The sequence below is a fragment of the Vanderwaltozyma polyspora genome, genomic scaffold, assembly GCF_000150035.1.
Source record: "Vanderwaltozyma polyspora DSM 70294 KpolScaffold1004 genomic scaffold, whole genome shotgun sequence".
NCBI lineage: Eukaryota > Fungi > Ascomycota > Saccharomycetes > Saccharomycetales > Saccharomycetaceae > Vanderwaltozyma > Vanderwaltozyma polyspora.
Genome location: NW_001834672.1, coordinates 86,054 through 99,545, shown reverse-complemented (window position 1 = coordinate 99,545; position 13,492 = coordinate 86,054). Strand labels below are relative to the sequence as shown.

General features: G+C 32.0%; 6 protein-coding genes across 6 annotated transcripts; 3 read left to right on the top strand and 3 right to left on the bottom strand.

Annotated features, from left to right (window-relative positions):
* Positions 1–755: 755 nt before the first annotated feature.
* On the top strand, positions 756–4,883 carry SSN2 (Ssn2p; the record flags this gene model as incomplete). Its single annotated transcript, XM_001645479.1, has 1 exon — positions 756–4,883. The coding sequence occupies one exon, from the start codon at positions 756–758 to the stop codon at positions 4,881–4,883; it is 4,128 nt and encodes a 1,375-aa protein (XP_001645529.1).
* Positions 4,884–5,387: 504 nt separating this feature from the next.
* On the top strand, positions 5,388–5,951 carry Kpol_1004p45 (adenine phosphoribosyltransferase; the record flags this gene model as incomplete). Its single annotated transcript, XM_001645478.1, has 1 exon — positions 5,388–5,951. One exon carries the CDS (start codon positions 5,388–5,390, stop codon positions 5,949–5,951), a length of 564 nt encoding a protein of 187 aa, XP_001645528.1.
* A 504-nt stretch (positions 5,952–6,455) lies between these two features.
* DOT1 (histone methyltransferase DOT1) lies at positions 6,456–8,369 on the bottom strand (the record flags this gene model as incomplete). Its single annotated transcript, XM_001645477.1, has 1 exon — positions 6,456–8,369. One exon carries the CDS (start codon positions 8,367–8,369, stop codon positions 6,456–6,458), a length of 1,914 nt encoding a protein of 637 aa, XP_001645527.1.
* A 553-nt stretch (positions 8,370–8,922) lies between these two features.
* On the bottom strand, positions 8,923–9,897 carry UNG1 (uracil-DNA glycosylase; the record flags this gene model as incomplete). The annotated part of the gene is made up of 1 exon (XM_001645476.1): positions 8,923–9,897. One exon carries the CDS (start codon positions 9,895–9,897, stop codon positions 8,923–8,925), a length of 975 nt encoding a protein of 324 aa, XP_001645526.1.
* Positions 9,898–10,421: 524 nt separating this feature from the next.
* On the top strand, positions 10,422–12,341 carry Kpol_1004p42 (uncharacterized protein; the record flags this gene model as incomplete). The annotated part of the gene is made up of 1 exon (XM_001645475.1): positions 10,422–12,341. The coding sequence occupies one exon, from the start codon at positions 10,422–10,424 to the stop codon at positions 12,339–12,341; it is 1,920 nt and encodes a 639-aa protein (XP_001645525.1).
* A 273-nt stretch (positions 12,342–12,614) lies between these two features.
* On the bottom strand, positions 12,615–13,418 carry LRS4 (Lrs4p; the record flags this gene model as incomplete). The annotated part of the gene is made up of 1 exon (XM_001645474.1): positions 12,615–13,418. The coding sequence occupies one exon, from the start codon at positions 13,416–13,418 to the stop codon at positions 12,615–12,617; it is 804 nt and encodes a 267-aa protein (XP_001645524.1).
* Positions 13,419–13,492: the final 74 nt, after the last annotated feature.

Genomic DNA, 13,492 nt, shown 5'->3' with positions numbered 1-13,492 from the left:
TCGGGTGGAAGAACTTTCGGATGGAAGACAACGAGAGACAGCTTCGGTTCCGGATTAGGATTCGGATTAGGAAGGGTAATCTGATCTGAAGAACACATCTACATACACGTGACTCGGCTCTCGTCGTACTTTTTGTTTGCCGCCGTCGCAGTCGGAATTCCAGGGAAGGGGAGGGCAAAAATTGTGTGACACAAATATAAGAAAACTATAAAAGGAGAACAATCTGTCGTCCGAGATGCACGTTCATGTACAACTCTGTGTGGTTCAAATAAATCCACTCTCTTCTTTCATTTATGTTTGTTCTATTCCTCAGGAATAGAACAAACAAACCACACTGATATCCACTACAACTATACACGTTTCTATCAAAATTAACTAATTACTTCACTGTATAAATACTCACTCACTCTTGTAGACTTGTATTTTTTTTGGCAGTTTAGCTTACCCGACCTGTACTCCGCTCTCTCTCCATCCCGCTCTCCCTCCGTACTCTGGACTTGGACTGCCCGGAAATTTTGGATCAAAATTTATTCGAAATTAAGAAATACTAACAATATAATATCATATATAATATAATATAGAATAACTTAATAAACCTCTACTGTACTGTATACACACATCACATTGGGTTTTCTTACTCTCCTGATCAAACAACCTTTTTGTACATTCACATTCACATTTACATTCACACTTTTAACGTAATATATCATTATCCACCACTATTAAATGTCGTTTAATATAAAATTACAATCAAAATGAATGAATTAGAAAACTGTACTTACAATTTGGAAAATGTACTCCTCAGTTTCTACAAAATCGCAAACGTACAAAAAATTAACTACAATCAATACAATTCAAAAAAAAATGACGAACAATGGGCTATACATACTGAATTACTATTAAGAAAAAAAAATCCATCCTCTTTAGTCGCTTCCCTCTCAAAGGAATTATGGTGTTTTAGTTTGAACGATGACCAAATCCCAGATATACCAAAAAATAATAACTCAAATGAAATTATACATCCAGATAAATCAGGAAACTTCAATTCAAATTATTCAAAACCAAACTTACCCCCTCACTACGCAATCTTCCTAAAGGCTCTAAGAAGAATGATCTATATCAACCTAACAAAATCTTCAATCAATAAATTGTACCCATTCGGTAACGGTTCAATCTTTATGGATTCAAAAAATTCAACTTGCATCTTCCAAGTAGAACCACATCTATTCGAAAATGGCGACTTGACCATTTCATTATCGTTGAAAAATTTAAACATCGTTCAATTGAACTTAAACAACTTAGATGATTCCTTTTTGAAAAATAATGCAATCTATCTACTACCCTTAGGTACAAGAGCTTATTTACCTTCTTCAAATATTTCTGCATGTATAGCACAACCTCCGGAAAATTCAGATGCTTTGCTAAACACTTTACTCATTTCTCATGGTATTGATTTAATCTCAAAAAAAAATTTACAATGGGTGAAATTAATCCCACATCTAGGTCACTTTAATGGCCATATCCCTCGTATTTCCTCCTACATAGACACACCAAAGGATTCAAGATCCGTAATATGGCCAATCGACTTAATCTTTGTACAGCCCGCATTACAAGTAGACAAGAAAAAACCATCTTCACCAAAACGAGATATAGACGATTTAAACTTTAATTTAGATGACGCTTTGGATATCGTAGATAACTTCATACAATTAAGACAATCTTCTGCATACAGAACTCCAGGAAGTTCAGGCATCCTGACGGGAACAAACCCATTGAGTTCAGGAGGCGCCTATACAGACCAATTCCAGAATTTTCAAAGAAATATGGCCATCTCTTCAAATGGTAGCACACAAAGTTATAAACAAAAGATAACACCTTCAGATTCAAATATAAACTATACAATGGAAAAGAGAAACGCAAATTCAGTAGAACAGTTCGGAATGAGTGAACTCATAACTTCGGATTTAGATCATTTGAACGATAAAAGAAACTATAACCCTGATCTATTGGGTAGCCCATTGAAAAGCGAATCAAATAGAAGAATCTTAAACTTTGACAACCAAATAAGATCAACCGAAAGAACCCCTAACTTATCAAAAGAATCTTCTCAGTTGGAAAATGAATCTAACAATTCGGCAGCTGATAAAGAATTATTTGGAGAGGAAGAAGAAGAACAAGAGGTAGTAGCAGGTGCAGAGGAGGAGGAGGACGGAGAAGAAGTAGAGGAAGAAGAAGAAGAAGAAGAAGAAGATTTGTTCGGCGAAAGTAATAACTCTTCAGAAGAAAAATCAAGAAACAAAAGAGAATCATCAGATGAAATCACAGAAGATATGTTTGGACTGTCAGATGATGAAGATGCAACGAAAAGCAATACAAATTTATCAGATCAAAATTTTTTCAGACATTCTGAGAACGAGAATATTATAAATGTTGCAAAACCTAACAATAAAAGAAAATATCTCGATATTCCATTAGATGAGATCACTTTATCCAATACTCCCCTTTATACAGATCCAGGTGCACCATTGCCTGTCGAAACTCCAAGAGATAGACGTAAAAGTGTATTTGCTCCTTTAAATTTCAATCCAATCATTGAACATACTGTGGATAACAAGTATAAAAATGGTGGTAAATTCTCTTTTAGTCCGTCTCACAATGAAGAAGCTTTAAATTTCGATATTTCAAAGAATGGATTATCTACTTCAGAAGATGATGACAGTGACTTCAGCGACGACCTTGAAGGCCTAGAGGTTAAACCAATAGAAAGGGGAACAGACAACAATGGAACAGATTCACAATTCTTGGAACAAAATTCTTTACAAGTTTTATCAGAGCCTTTGCCTCCTAGTCTCTTACGTGGTGAATTACTTTCAGGAAATGATAACAATAATATTGATGTAATGAAAGAGAACTTGAACTCTATATGGAAGATAAACCAAAATGGTATGAATACAAATGATTCACCAATTCGTGCAATAGAGGCCTCCTATGGTCCAATGGATGTCGATTCGAAGTCATCATCAGATATATTTCCTAAAATGCCAATTACAAGGGACCAACCGTTATCCGCAAATAGAAGTCCCGATTTGGCTCATGTTGATATTATTGAGACAAATTTTGAACCAAAGGGAACTGAACTACAACCAGCAAACTTCGAGTTTTCTTCAAATCCTTTATCAAGTCTTCCCTTTTTATTACGTCATATGCCTTTATCCACTATTCCAGAGGTATTTTTATCTTCCACTCCATCTCTTACAATTTCAGATGATAATCAACGTGTCCTGAATCTGCTATCCGAACAGCTAGTTTATGATTTTGATACCCTACAAGGATTAAATATTCCTTCAAGAAGCTACAAAGGGATCACATCGTGCACAAATGGATTAATTACTAATGTAATAAGTAATTTGTTTCCAAATTTTGATAGAATCAATGGCAGTGATATAATCTCCCAATTTTACCCAATGAGAGAACCATACGTATACGTTAAGAAGCATCATGATATCATAAAGATAAGAGCAGATTCACAACCTTTCAGCAAATATTTAAATCTAAAACCTTCTAAGGGCATCAAAAATTTCAGGTTTTTGTTAATAACTACTTCAAGTAAAGAAAATTGTTCTACATTTGTATCCACCTTATGTCAAACATATATCGGATATGAATTTGGATTTTGTGAATTATTAAAACTTAATAATGAAGATACTCAAGGTATGATCTATTTACAAGATTATGAAGATAACAAGCTATTACTTTTGGCTGCCCAGATTGTGTCATATTGTTCAACAAATAAAAGCTCCGGTAAGGAAGTACCGTTATTGTTGGTTTTACCACTGAAAACTAATAGATTATCTGATTTAGTTGAGATGACTTCAAAGTTCGAGATTATAAATAATGAGGTAAAATCTAAAATTCCAAATGCTCAAATTTTCTTCAAAGCTATTCTAATGGATTTCATCAACAATCCGCTAGTATCAATCGACGAATATTTTAATCAATGTGTTAGTATCTATAACATTTTACCCCAGAAATCAATAAAATTTGCATCGATAGCGCCTAAACACCCAGAGAAGATAAAATTCCGTACTCTTCAATCCAGTGGAGGTCCATCAGTTATCCATTATGATTCATATATCCATTTAGCATATTCTAGAAGTCTTGATAAACAGTGGGTATTCGCCGCCTTCTCAGATAGTAACGGTAATGATAATTTAACAAGAGCTTGGTATGTTGGATCATCTAAAAATAAGTTTGATGAAACATGTAATGAAATATGGTATATTGCATTAAAATTGGCATCTAAGAAATATGGTAAAATTTGTTTGATATTAACAAGATTAAACAGCGTATTACCTGATGATGAATTGATGAACTGGAGAAGGCTATCGGGAAGAAATGTCCATTTGGCAGTTGTGTGTGTTGATGATACTGAAAAGATATCGTTTTATGATCAAGATGAGAATTACCCATCATTCAAGAAATTTTTCAAAAATGAAAACTATACAAATGCATTACAAAAAGAGGACCTAGAAGAATATGAAATTAGAGATATTGATTATGAAGTACATGGAATTATCTTCAAAAGTCCTTTCCCATTATCTAATTCTCAACATAGATGTGCAATTAAAAGCGGTGCATTAATGAAATTCCATGAAGCTGCAGGCGAAGCTCTTTGGGACAAATTTGAAGTCAATCTATTAAATTGCCCGCATTCCGACAGTACCCAATTATTAAAGACAATTTTAGAAGAATACAGAAATTTAGCTGCATTAAGCACATGGTTTGGTGTCTCAAATGGAGATTCAGCCCAAATCCCATGGCATGTATTAGCAGTTAAAAAAATGATGAAATGTTTAGTACATCTACAAGTATCAAACAAATAACCATAAACTTAGCATATTTATATACATTTAAAAGTAGATACATCTCCAATCAATAATAAATGATACCATTAACAAAAAATAAAACCGTTGATCTCAGTTAGGAAACTAGTATCAGATCCCACCATTAATAGTAGAGCTAGTTCGTTAACCTTAAACCTGAACGACAAGCACACAGACTGTCTGAGTGAGATCTTTTTATTTTTATATTCGTTTCTTTTTCCCATTTTTTGCACATTCCCTTTGGAATGGGAACTTTTTTGTTTCTTTTTATTTTTTTTTCACAAATCTCATCTCATCGCCAAATTTTCGAAATCGAAAATTTGAGCTTTTGTCAAAATATCTCGATGATATATTATCAATTTGCTAGCTTTAGGCATTACCAACAGGATTCAAATCTATATAATATCTTATATTTGAGGTCATTCTTATTTATTTTTGGTAAAATAGTTTATTCGAGAAAATAGGACTCAATAATACCAAACCGACCGCAAGATAACAACAAAAATGTCCATTACTTCTTACGCTGCTGATTTGAAAGCTGCTTTAAAGCAATATCCAAACTTCCCAAGTGAAGGTATCTTATTTGAAGATTTCCTACCAATTTTCACAGACGCTAAGACTTTTCAAAAATTGATTGATGCTTTCAAGTTACATTTGGCTGAAGCCTTCCCAAATGTTAAGATTGACTATATCATTGGTTTAGAATCTAGAGGTTTCTTGTTTGGTCCATCTTTGGCTTTAGCCTTAGGAGTTGGTTTTGTCCCAGTTAGAAAAGCTGGTAAATTACCAGGTGATTGTGTCCAAGCTACTTACCAAAAGGAATACGGTAGTGATGTTTTTGAAATGCAAAAAAATGCCATTCCAGCTGGTTCCAACGTTATCATTGTTGATGACATCATTGCTACTGGTGGTTCTGCTAAAGCTGCTGGTGAATTGGTAGAAAAAATTGGTGCTAAAGTATTAGAATTTAACTTTGTTATGGAGTTAGATTTCTTAAAAGGTAGAGATAAATTACAAGCTCCAACCTTTACTTTATTAAGTGGTCAAGAAGAATCCTTGAAAAACTAATTGATTGATAATTGTGGCTTTAGATGTTAGACTCAATTTCTAAAGTTGCTAAATTAATTTTGTTTTTACCTCTCTCTTGGCTTTTTTTTTTAAAATATGGGGCTATTATTTTATGGTTTGTACTATAGATGTTTATTATACACATATATTTTCTTATATAAACTTTTGTATTTTAAAAAAGAAATTGTAATCTAATATCATAACGATGTAGACTTAATTCTTCTTTAACTCTATACTTTATTCTCTGCAAATTTGAATATTATTGCCCATATAAAGACAATATACCCCATATTAATAATTGCACTTTATGATTATGTAATATTACAATGTTATTTGAAACCTTCTTTTATTATAACTATTATTATCACTTTTAAAGTAACTTAAAGTAGACTAGGTTCTTCATCATGATAATTTTAAGCCATTAATATCATCATCATCATCATCATCATTATTATTATCACCATCGCTATCATCATCAGACTGGTTTATATAGGTATGCAATCTTTATCGTGTATATTTTAATCTTTCATTCCTTCTATGTCCAGCATTTGATGTAAATAATGAATCGTCAACATCAGATAAAACAGTCGAGATATAAAACTCACCTCCTCTATGAGTCCAGGAGACACTATTCTCTTTCAATTTGTGCTTTTTAACACTTAGCCTATTCAATATATTTTCAATATCATCGAAATCAATTGTATATGTTAATGGTCTCAAACTTTTCAATGATATAATTTTACAACCAGATTTACAATTTTGTATTATTTTTTCAACTTCAAGATTCAATTTAGAATCAAATAAGAAGTTATTCACCAATAATACATCACACTTTTTTATCAATTCATCAACACGTTTATTATCAACAAAACTTTCTCGCAAAGAGTATTCTACTGGACTCAATCTAATACCAAATAATCTAGCTCTTTGTTGAAGTTCTGCAAATTGTGCTTCGGTTAAATCAGAAGCATTCTCCATAATTTCACACCCAAAACTTAGTCCACATCCATATTCCAATGCAGCCTGAACAACACAATTCCCAACACCAGATCCCAGATCCATAAAGACATCGCCTTCTTTTAATGAACATTCTGAGTATACTTCTGATAGAAACGAAGGTAATAATTCACCGTAGACAAAACTGCTAAATGCTGCATATTGACGTAGCTTATTGGCTTTTGGATGAATAGTTCTTGTGTAAATTATATGCAGGAAATCATGAATAAAGTTCTTTGGAATTGATTTTGTATTGTTTAATTTTTCTATCATTAAATCTCTTGGTATTTTCTCAATAATGTCATTATATCTGTTTACAGTATTTATAAACCCTAGTTCATCAGAATTATCAAATGTTTCATTTAGAGGTTTTATCACTTCAGTTTCAAGTTGTTTTAAAAATTGATCCGGAATATAGATTTCAGTACAATACTCTATTATTTTACCAATTTCTGACATTGGGTTGTATATTGTGGAAAACGATTCATTGCTAAAGTCAATGTGATATTCTTCTTCATAATTTAAAAACAATGGATATTTCAGTTTTACAAATTTTGGGATTATATTATCACCCTTTGATTTATAATACTTTTCAGTTATAGATATTGATTGAGTTATATTACCTTTAAATCTATCATTTGATTTCAAATAATCTATGTCAAAAAATTTGTATTTAAATTCAAAAAAGGGTGATGTTAAATCTGCAAAACTTGAAGGAGTTACTGGAACATCGTTTATTACTTTATTTTCGTTATCATTATTGGTATTCTCAGAATCATTTGGACTATCTCCATTAACAGAATTATTTAGCAATGCAGGTTCAGGTGATTTCTTATTTTTTTTAGTGTACTTTGCCTTTGATGAAGTTGCATTTGATTCCAACTTCGATACAGGCTTTGAGTCTGCTGTTGATTTTGATTTTGACTTTGATTTTAATTCTGCTTTTGTTTTAAGTTTTGTTTTCAGATTTGTTTTTAGCTTTGACTCTGACTTTGACTTTGAATTTGACTTTACAGTTTTTTCAATGGAAGTGACTTTACCATTTTTTTTATCTTTGCCATTGGGTTTTTTCTTCAAACCATCAATGCTCTTACCAGAATTTAAAATCGACTTACTTTTCACGCCATTGGAAAGCATGCTCTTTTTCTGGTTTATTTTGACTACCTTTTTGTCAGTAGGTCCATCACCTTCATCATCACTCGAATCAACAAACCTCTTGGGAGGCTTTCTCTGTCTTAAAAACCCACCTGGTAAAGTATAATCAGAATGAGCAGAGTATCTATAAGCATCTTCTAACAATGACTGAACGCCACTGCTACCTTTAGATACCTTATGAATTCCCTCAACTCTTGAGTCTGAAATCTCTACCGATGTCTCCACAGAAACAGAACCTGAATTATTAGAAAAGACTGACGAATCCATAATTAATCACTTTTTGTTATCTTAAATTATTCTACACTGGAACCAAAAATAAAAAAGAATAATAATCTGTCTCTTGTCTCTCCACCCAAACCATAAAAACTTCACCGCAAATTAAATATAAAAATTATCACCCTCCCACAAAAGCCAAATAGAATCCTCTAATTCATTCAAAAGTCTAAAACCTCTCGATCTTGATTCACAATCATCATCATCATCTTGAATTAAAAACTAAACCTTTCTTTCAATACATTTCGTTTGTAATTCTCTCTCTTCTTTTATAACTTCAGTTGCAATTTTTACTTTTAATTGTACCATAGAAAAAAAAAAGAAAAAAAGAAAAACAACGTCTATAAAACACCGTAGCAATTGGTAACTGACGCGTAAAACAAAATTAATTTCAAGTTCACGTGTCACCTCATCGCAAGATTATGGTCGAATTACAATTGAATTTAAGGTTATTGATCTGATATATATGTGTATATGTATATAATTGTAATTGTAATTGCAATTGTAAATGTAATTGTTTATTAATTATTTAAAAGTTTTCTTTTATTCACAATTTGCCGTTCAATTCTTGAACTTCCTTAATTGTCTTGCCTGGTACAACACTCCAATCGATCATCTTCTCTTTTCTTTCGTTATATAACCATTCATTTATCTTTCTAAAATGATTGTTTCCAAAAAACCCCCTACTCGCACTTAATGGTGACGGATGAACAGATTTAAATACTTTGATATTGTCTCCAAGGTTGGTTTCCTTTCCTAATATCGATTCAACCAAATTGATGGCATTGTTACCCCATAGTAAAAAAACTAAACTTGTATTTTTATCCTCTCTATCTTTGATTAGGTTTTCAACGACCTTCTTTGTGAATTGTTCCCAACCTTTCTTCGAATGTGAATTTGCATTGTGCGCTCTTACTGTTAACGATGTATTTAAAAGTAATACTCCTTGTATAGCCCATGGTGTTAAATCACCAGTGCTATTATCGATCACAAAGTCACCATAATTCTGTTTTAATTCTTTATAAATGTTTTTCAACGATGGTGGTGCTGGAGTTGGTGATTTCACAGAAAATGCTAGCCCATGAGCTTGATTAAAATTGTGATACGGATCTTGTCCTATTATCACTACTTTCACCTTATCAAAGGGTGTCAACCTACTCCATGAATATATGTCTTTTGGGATTGGAAACACTGTCTGACTCTTTTGTTCAGAAGTTACAAATTGTTTCAATTTAACAAAATACGGTTTCTTGAATTCTTCTTCCAACTCAACAAACCACGAATCTTCAATCGTCTCCAGCTCTAAGCTCAATAAAGAGTCCAACATAGAGCTCAACGACTCACGAAATTCTAGTTTACTCTTGATAACAACTTTTGTATCGGCCATCTTGTCATCTCCATTGTTAGCATCTTTTGAAGCAACAGTTTTGACTCTTTTGCTCACATTGCTATTGTCGGAATTCGATTTCTTACTAAAGAAATCTTCAATAGTAACCCTTCTCTTCTTCTCTGAAACTGTCATATACCCTATTAAAAACGATTGTAGTCTCCTTCAACCTTCCCACTCACTCTTATACTTCTATAACACCAAAACCTTTGCTTCTTTTACCAATCTTACTTAAATAACGTTATGGAAGTACTCAAAATTTCAGGAAACTTATTATATAATGATGTTAAATTAAAAGCTGATTTAATGGTCGTGAACAAATTTTGGAAATCATGAATAAAAATGTTTTAAAAAATCAACAGTGAACAGTTCATTACAGATCAAATCAATCTAGACAAGAATTCTGGTGTCATATGTATATTGGTATTTGTTATTAGTTACTTTATTGCCAACATTACTTTCCCTTTTTATTTTTTGGAGTATTTCAAAATTAAGCTCTTAAACGGTAGGTAGGCTTCATTGGTCTTAATAATTATATATATAAAGGAATCCTTTGATATCAATTCGATTTGTTCATACAATAGGCCTCTTGTTAAAAAAGGATATTCTAACAAGATTAAATATACCCATTGATATTTAAATATAATTGGGCCTTGAGTATGGCCTCTTTGAAGAGCAATGATAAACTTTCTGTGGGCTCAATACAAAGAGTGTTGAGCTCAACTTCAAATAGTTCAAATGGTGTTGTACGTCCTGAATCAAATGGCAGTACAAATTCAACTGATAAACACAGTTTCAAGAAGTCAAATACTAGAACTTGGTCACTATGGGGGTCTTCTGAGGTTGCTACTAGTACAATTCCAGTTGATAATAATGACAATAGTCAAAAGACAAACTCCGATGTTACTGCAACTTTAGTAAAGGATAATGTACAATCAACTACAGAAAAGGATGATACCAGTACTGGAACAAACAATAGTAACACTACGACAAGTAAAAAATCATCTTCTGTACCATCTTCTCCAAGTCTTCAAGTAACTACTCAGGATACTAGATCAAGAGGTTGGTCCTTTTTAAGTAGAGGTTCAAATAGTAATCAGAATACAACTGTAAATTCTAAAAAGGTATTACCAATTACAAATTTAGTCAAACCTTTATCCAACACTATCATCTATGATGATCAATTAGATAACTCTTCAGAATTACAAAGAAATAATACCCCTATTAGTGATACAGAGACTAAATCATTAGATGAAAGTTTAATAAATCCCAATATTGTAGTACCCAGTTTTGATGTATTGCCAAAGGTAACGACATGGTCTACTGTCTCAACATCTATTTCAAAAATTGCAACAAATTTAAATCTAATTGCGAAAAGACCAAGAGAAAAATTCTTATACAATCAAGGCCCTCATAAAAAATTGTTCGAACTATCTAATAAAGGAACTAAACCAATAAAAGTATTAATCATAGGCGTCCATGGTTTCTTCCCAACTAGAATGATTAGACCATTTATTGGTGAACCAACAGGAACTTCAGCAAAATTCATAACAGAAGCTGAAAAAATTGTAAGGAGTTATTTTAGTAAATACAATACACCTATTGAAATAAATAAAATTGCCTTGGAACGTGAAGGTAAAGTTTTAGAAAGAGTAAACTTCTTTTATGACACTTTGGAAAATAATATCAATGAAATAAATAGTGCAGATTTCATCTATTTTGTAGCACATTCACAAGGTTGCCCTGTAACAATTATCTTATTAGGAAGATTAATCGACACAGGTATTATACGTCCAAACACATCATATTTCGATAGCAATGATGAATTACCATATTCTTCAGGTAAAAAAGTTATTTCTGTTTTAGCAATGGCAGGTGTCAATAATGGTCCATTTTATGGCGCCGACCAAACTCTTTTCGTTCGTGCATATTCAACAATCGAAAGTGACTCCTTAAAAGAATTATTTGAATTCCAAAAATTTGATTCAACCCTATCTAGGATGTATATCCAAAATCTAAAAACGATAATTCGGAGAAATGTAAAGATCACTTTTGTTGGATCAATTAATGACCAACTAGTCCCATTATATTCATCAATATGTTTATTTGCTCATCATCCAAATATTTTTAGGGCAACATTTATTGACAGAGATTCAAGAACTCCAAAATTTATAACTAGAATTGTTGATATCGCTGGCAAACTAATAGATCTAGGCCATGATGATCACGGAATAATTAAAGAAATCAGTTCATCATTGGCGGGCCCATTGACTGGCGGTGGACATTCGACAGTATACAACGAAGCTCAAGTCTACGAATTAGGAATAAAATTTGCATTAGAAACGTCTGATATCCCAGAAGAGACTCCAGTAGGATACAGACCATATAAATTGTCACAACTAGGTAACAATCCTTATAACCTACCATGGTGTATGCGTGGCTTGATATACGAAACAAATAAATATTTAGACAGAGGAGAAATTGATTTGTTAATTAAGGAATTTGAAGAATGGGAACCAAATACAAAAGTACTAAAAGATGTAAAATATAGGTTAAATGGTCTAAAATCAAAATTATGAAATCCAAAAACCCCAAACACTTATTATTACGATATGTAAATATATTCACCAGCTTAAAAGTTAACTTTAAAAGGAAGCTGGTCTTTCAAGAATACAATAATGTATTTGATTCATCTATATTATGTATTAAAATGTATTTTAATTAAATATTTAATTTATGCCAATTGTATATTTATATATATATACATATATGTATATTATTAACTCATTTCAAATAATATTCCCAGGAATGCTTATTCAAATTTGAACAAGGATGTATGCACTATTTCGAATCTATTGCAAACTATCATCACTATCTAAATTTTGTATTCTTTTCCGAGCTAATTTACGTTTTTTATAGTGTTCATTCCTATCACTTGTTTCTGTATGCGATGAAGATAATCTTGGAGTCGGTGATGTATTTCCATCTGAAAGAGCATCACTAGGTAACACTAAATTTGCCAGTTTTTCCACATTTTTAACAGGATTTGCCAACAAGACTCCATCAACACCATCATCTTTTGAGTTATCTGTATCATCTTGATAACTTTCATCAAATATTGTATGTTTTCCTGTACTAATCACATAACGTAACCCACTAAGTTGATTTTTATCAGTATTTCTACCTGTTCCACGTAACAATCTTTCATTCATAGGTGATAACAATTGAAACCCAATTTTCTTACTTACCATTGTCGAAATTCTCGAAGAATGTTGCAATTCTTCTTTGTTGATATCTATAGTATTTTGTTCGCCGTTATTTTGATCATCAGTATTATTATTATTTCTTAAATCATTCTTCAAATTTTCTATAATCTTTTTAGAACTCTTCAATTTTGATTCCATTAAAGCTCTATGCGTCTTTTGCATCTCTTTTAGTTGTTCATTCTCATGTCGTAAAACTTGCAAATCCGTATTCAATTGAGTTATTTGTCTTTGTAACATTAAAGTATCACTTCCACTTGATTTTGTCAAAGTAGACCCATCATTAGAAGATTGTTGCCTTTCTTCTTTCCCTATTACATTTTCATAATAGATTCTTTCGCCCTCTATAACAGATTTATAGTAATTTGCCAATAATTGTAATGTAGTACTCATCCTGCAATTATAGCTATGCTTCTATTTTTTCCAGTATACTAAATTAACATACAAATAGAACATAAACCTCCAAC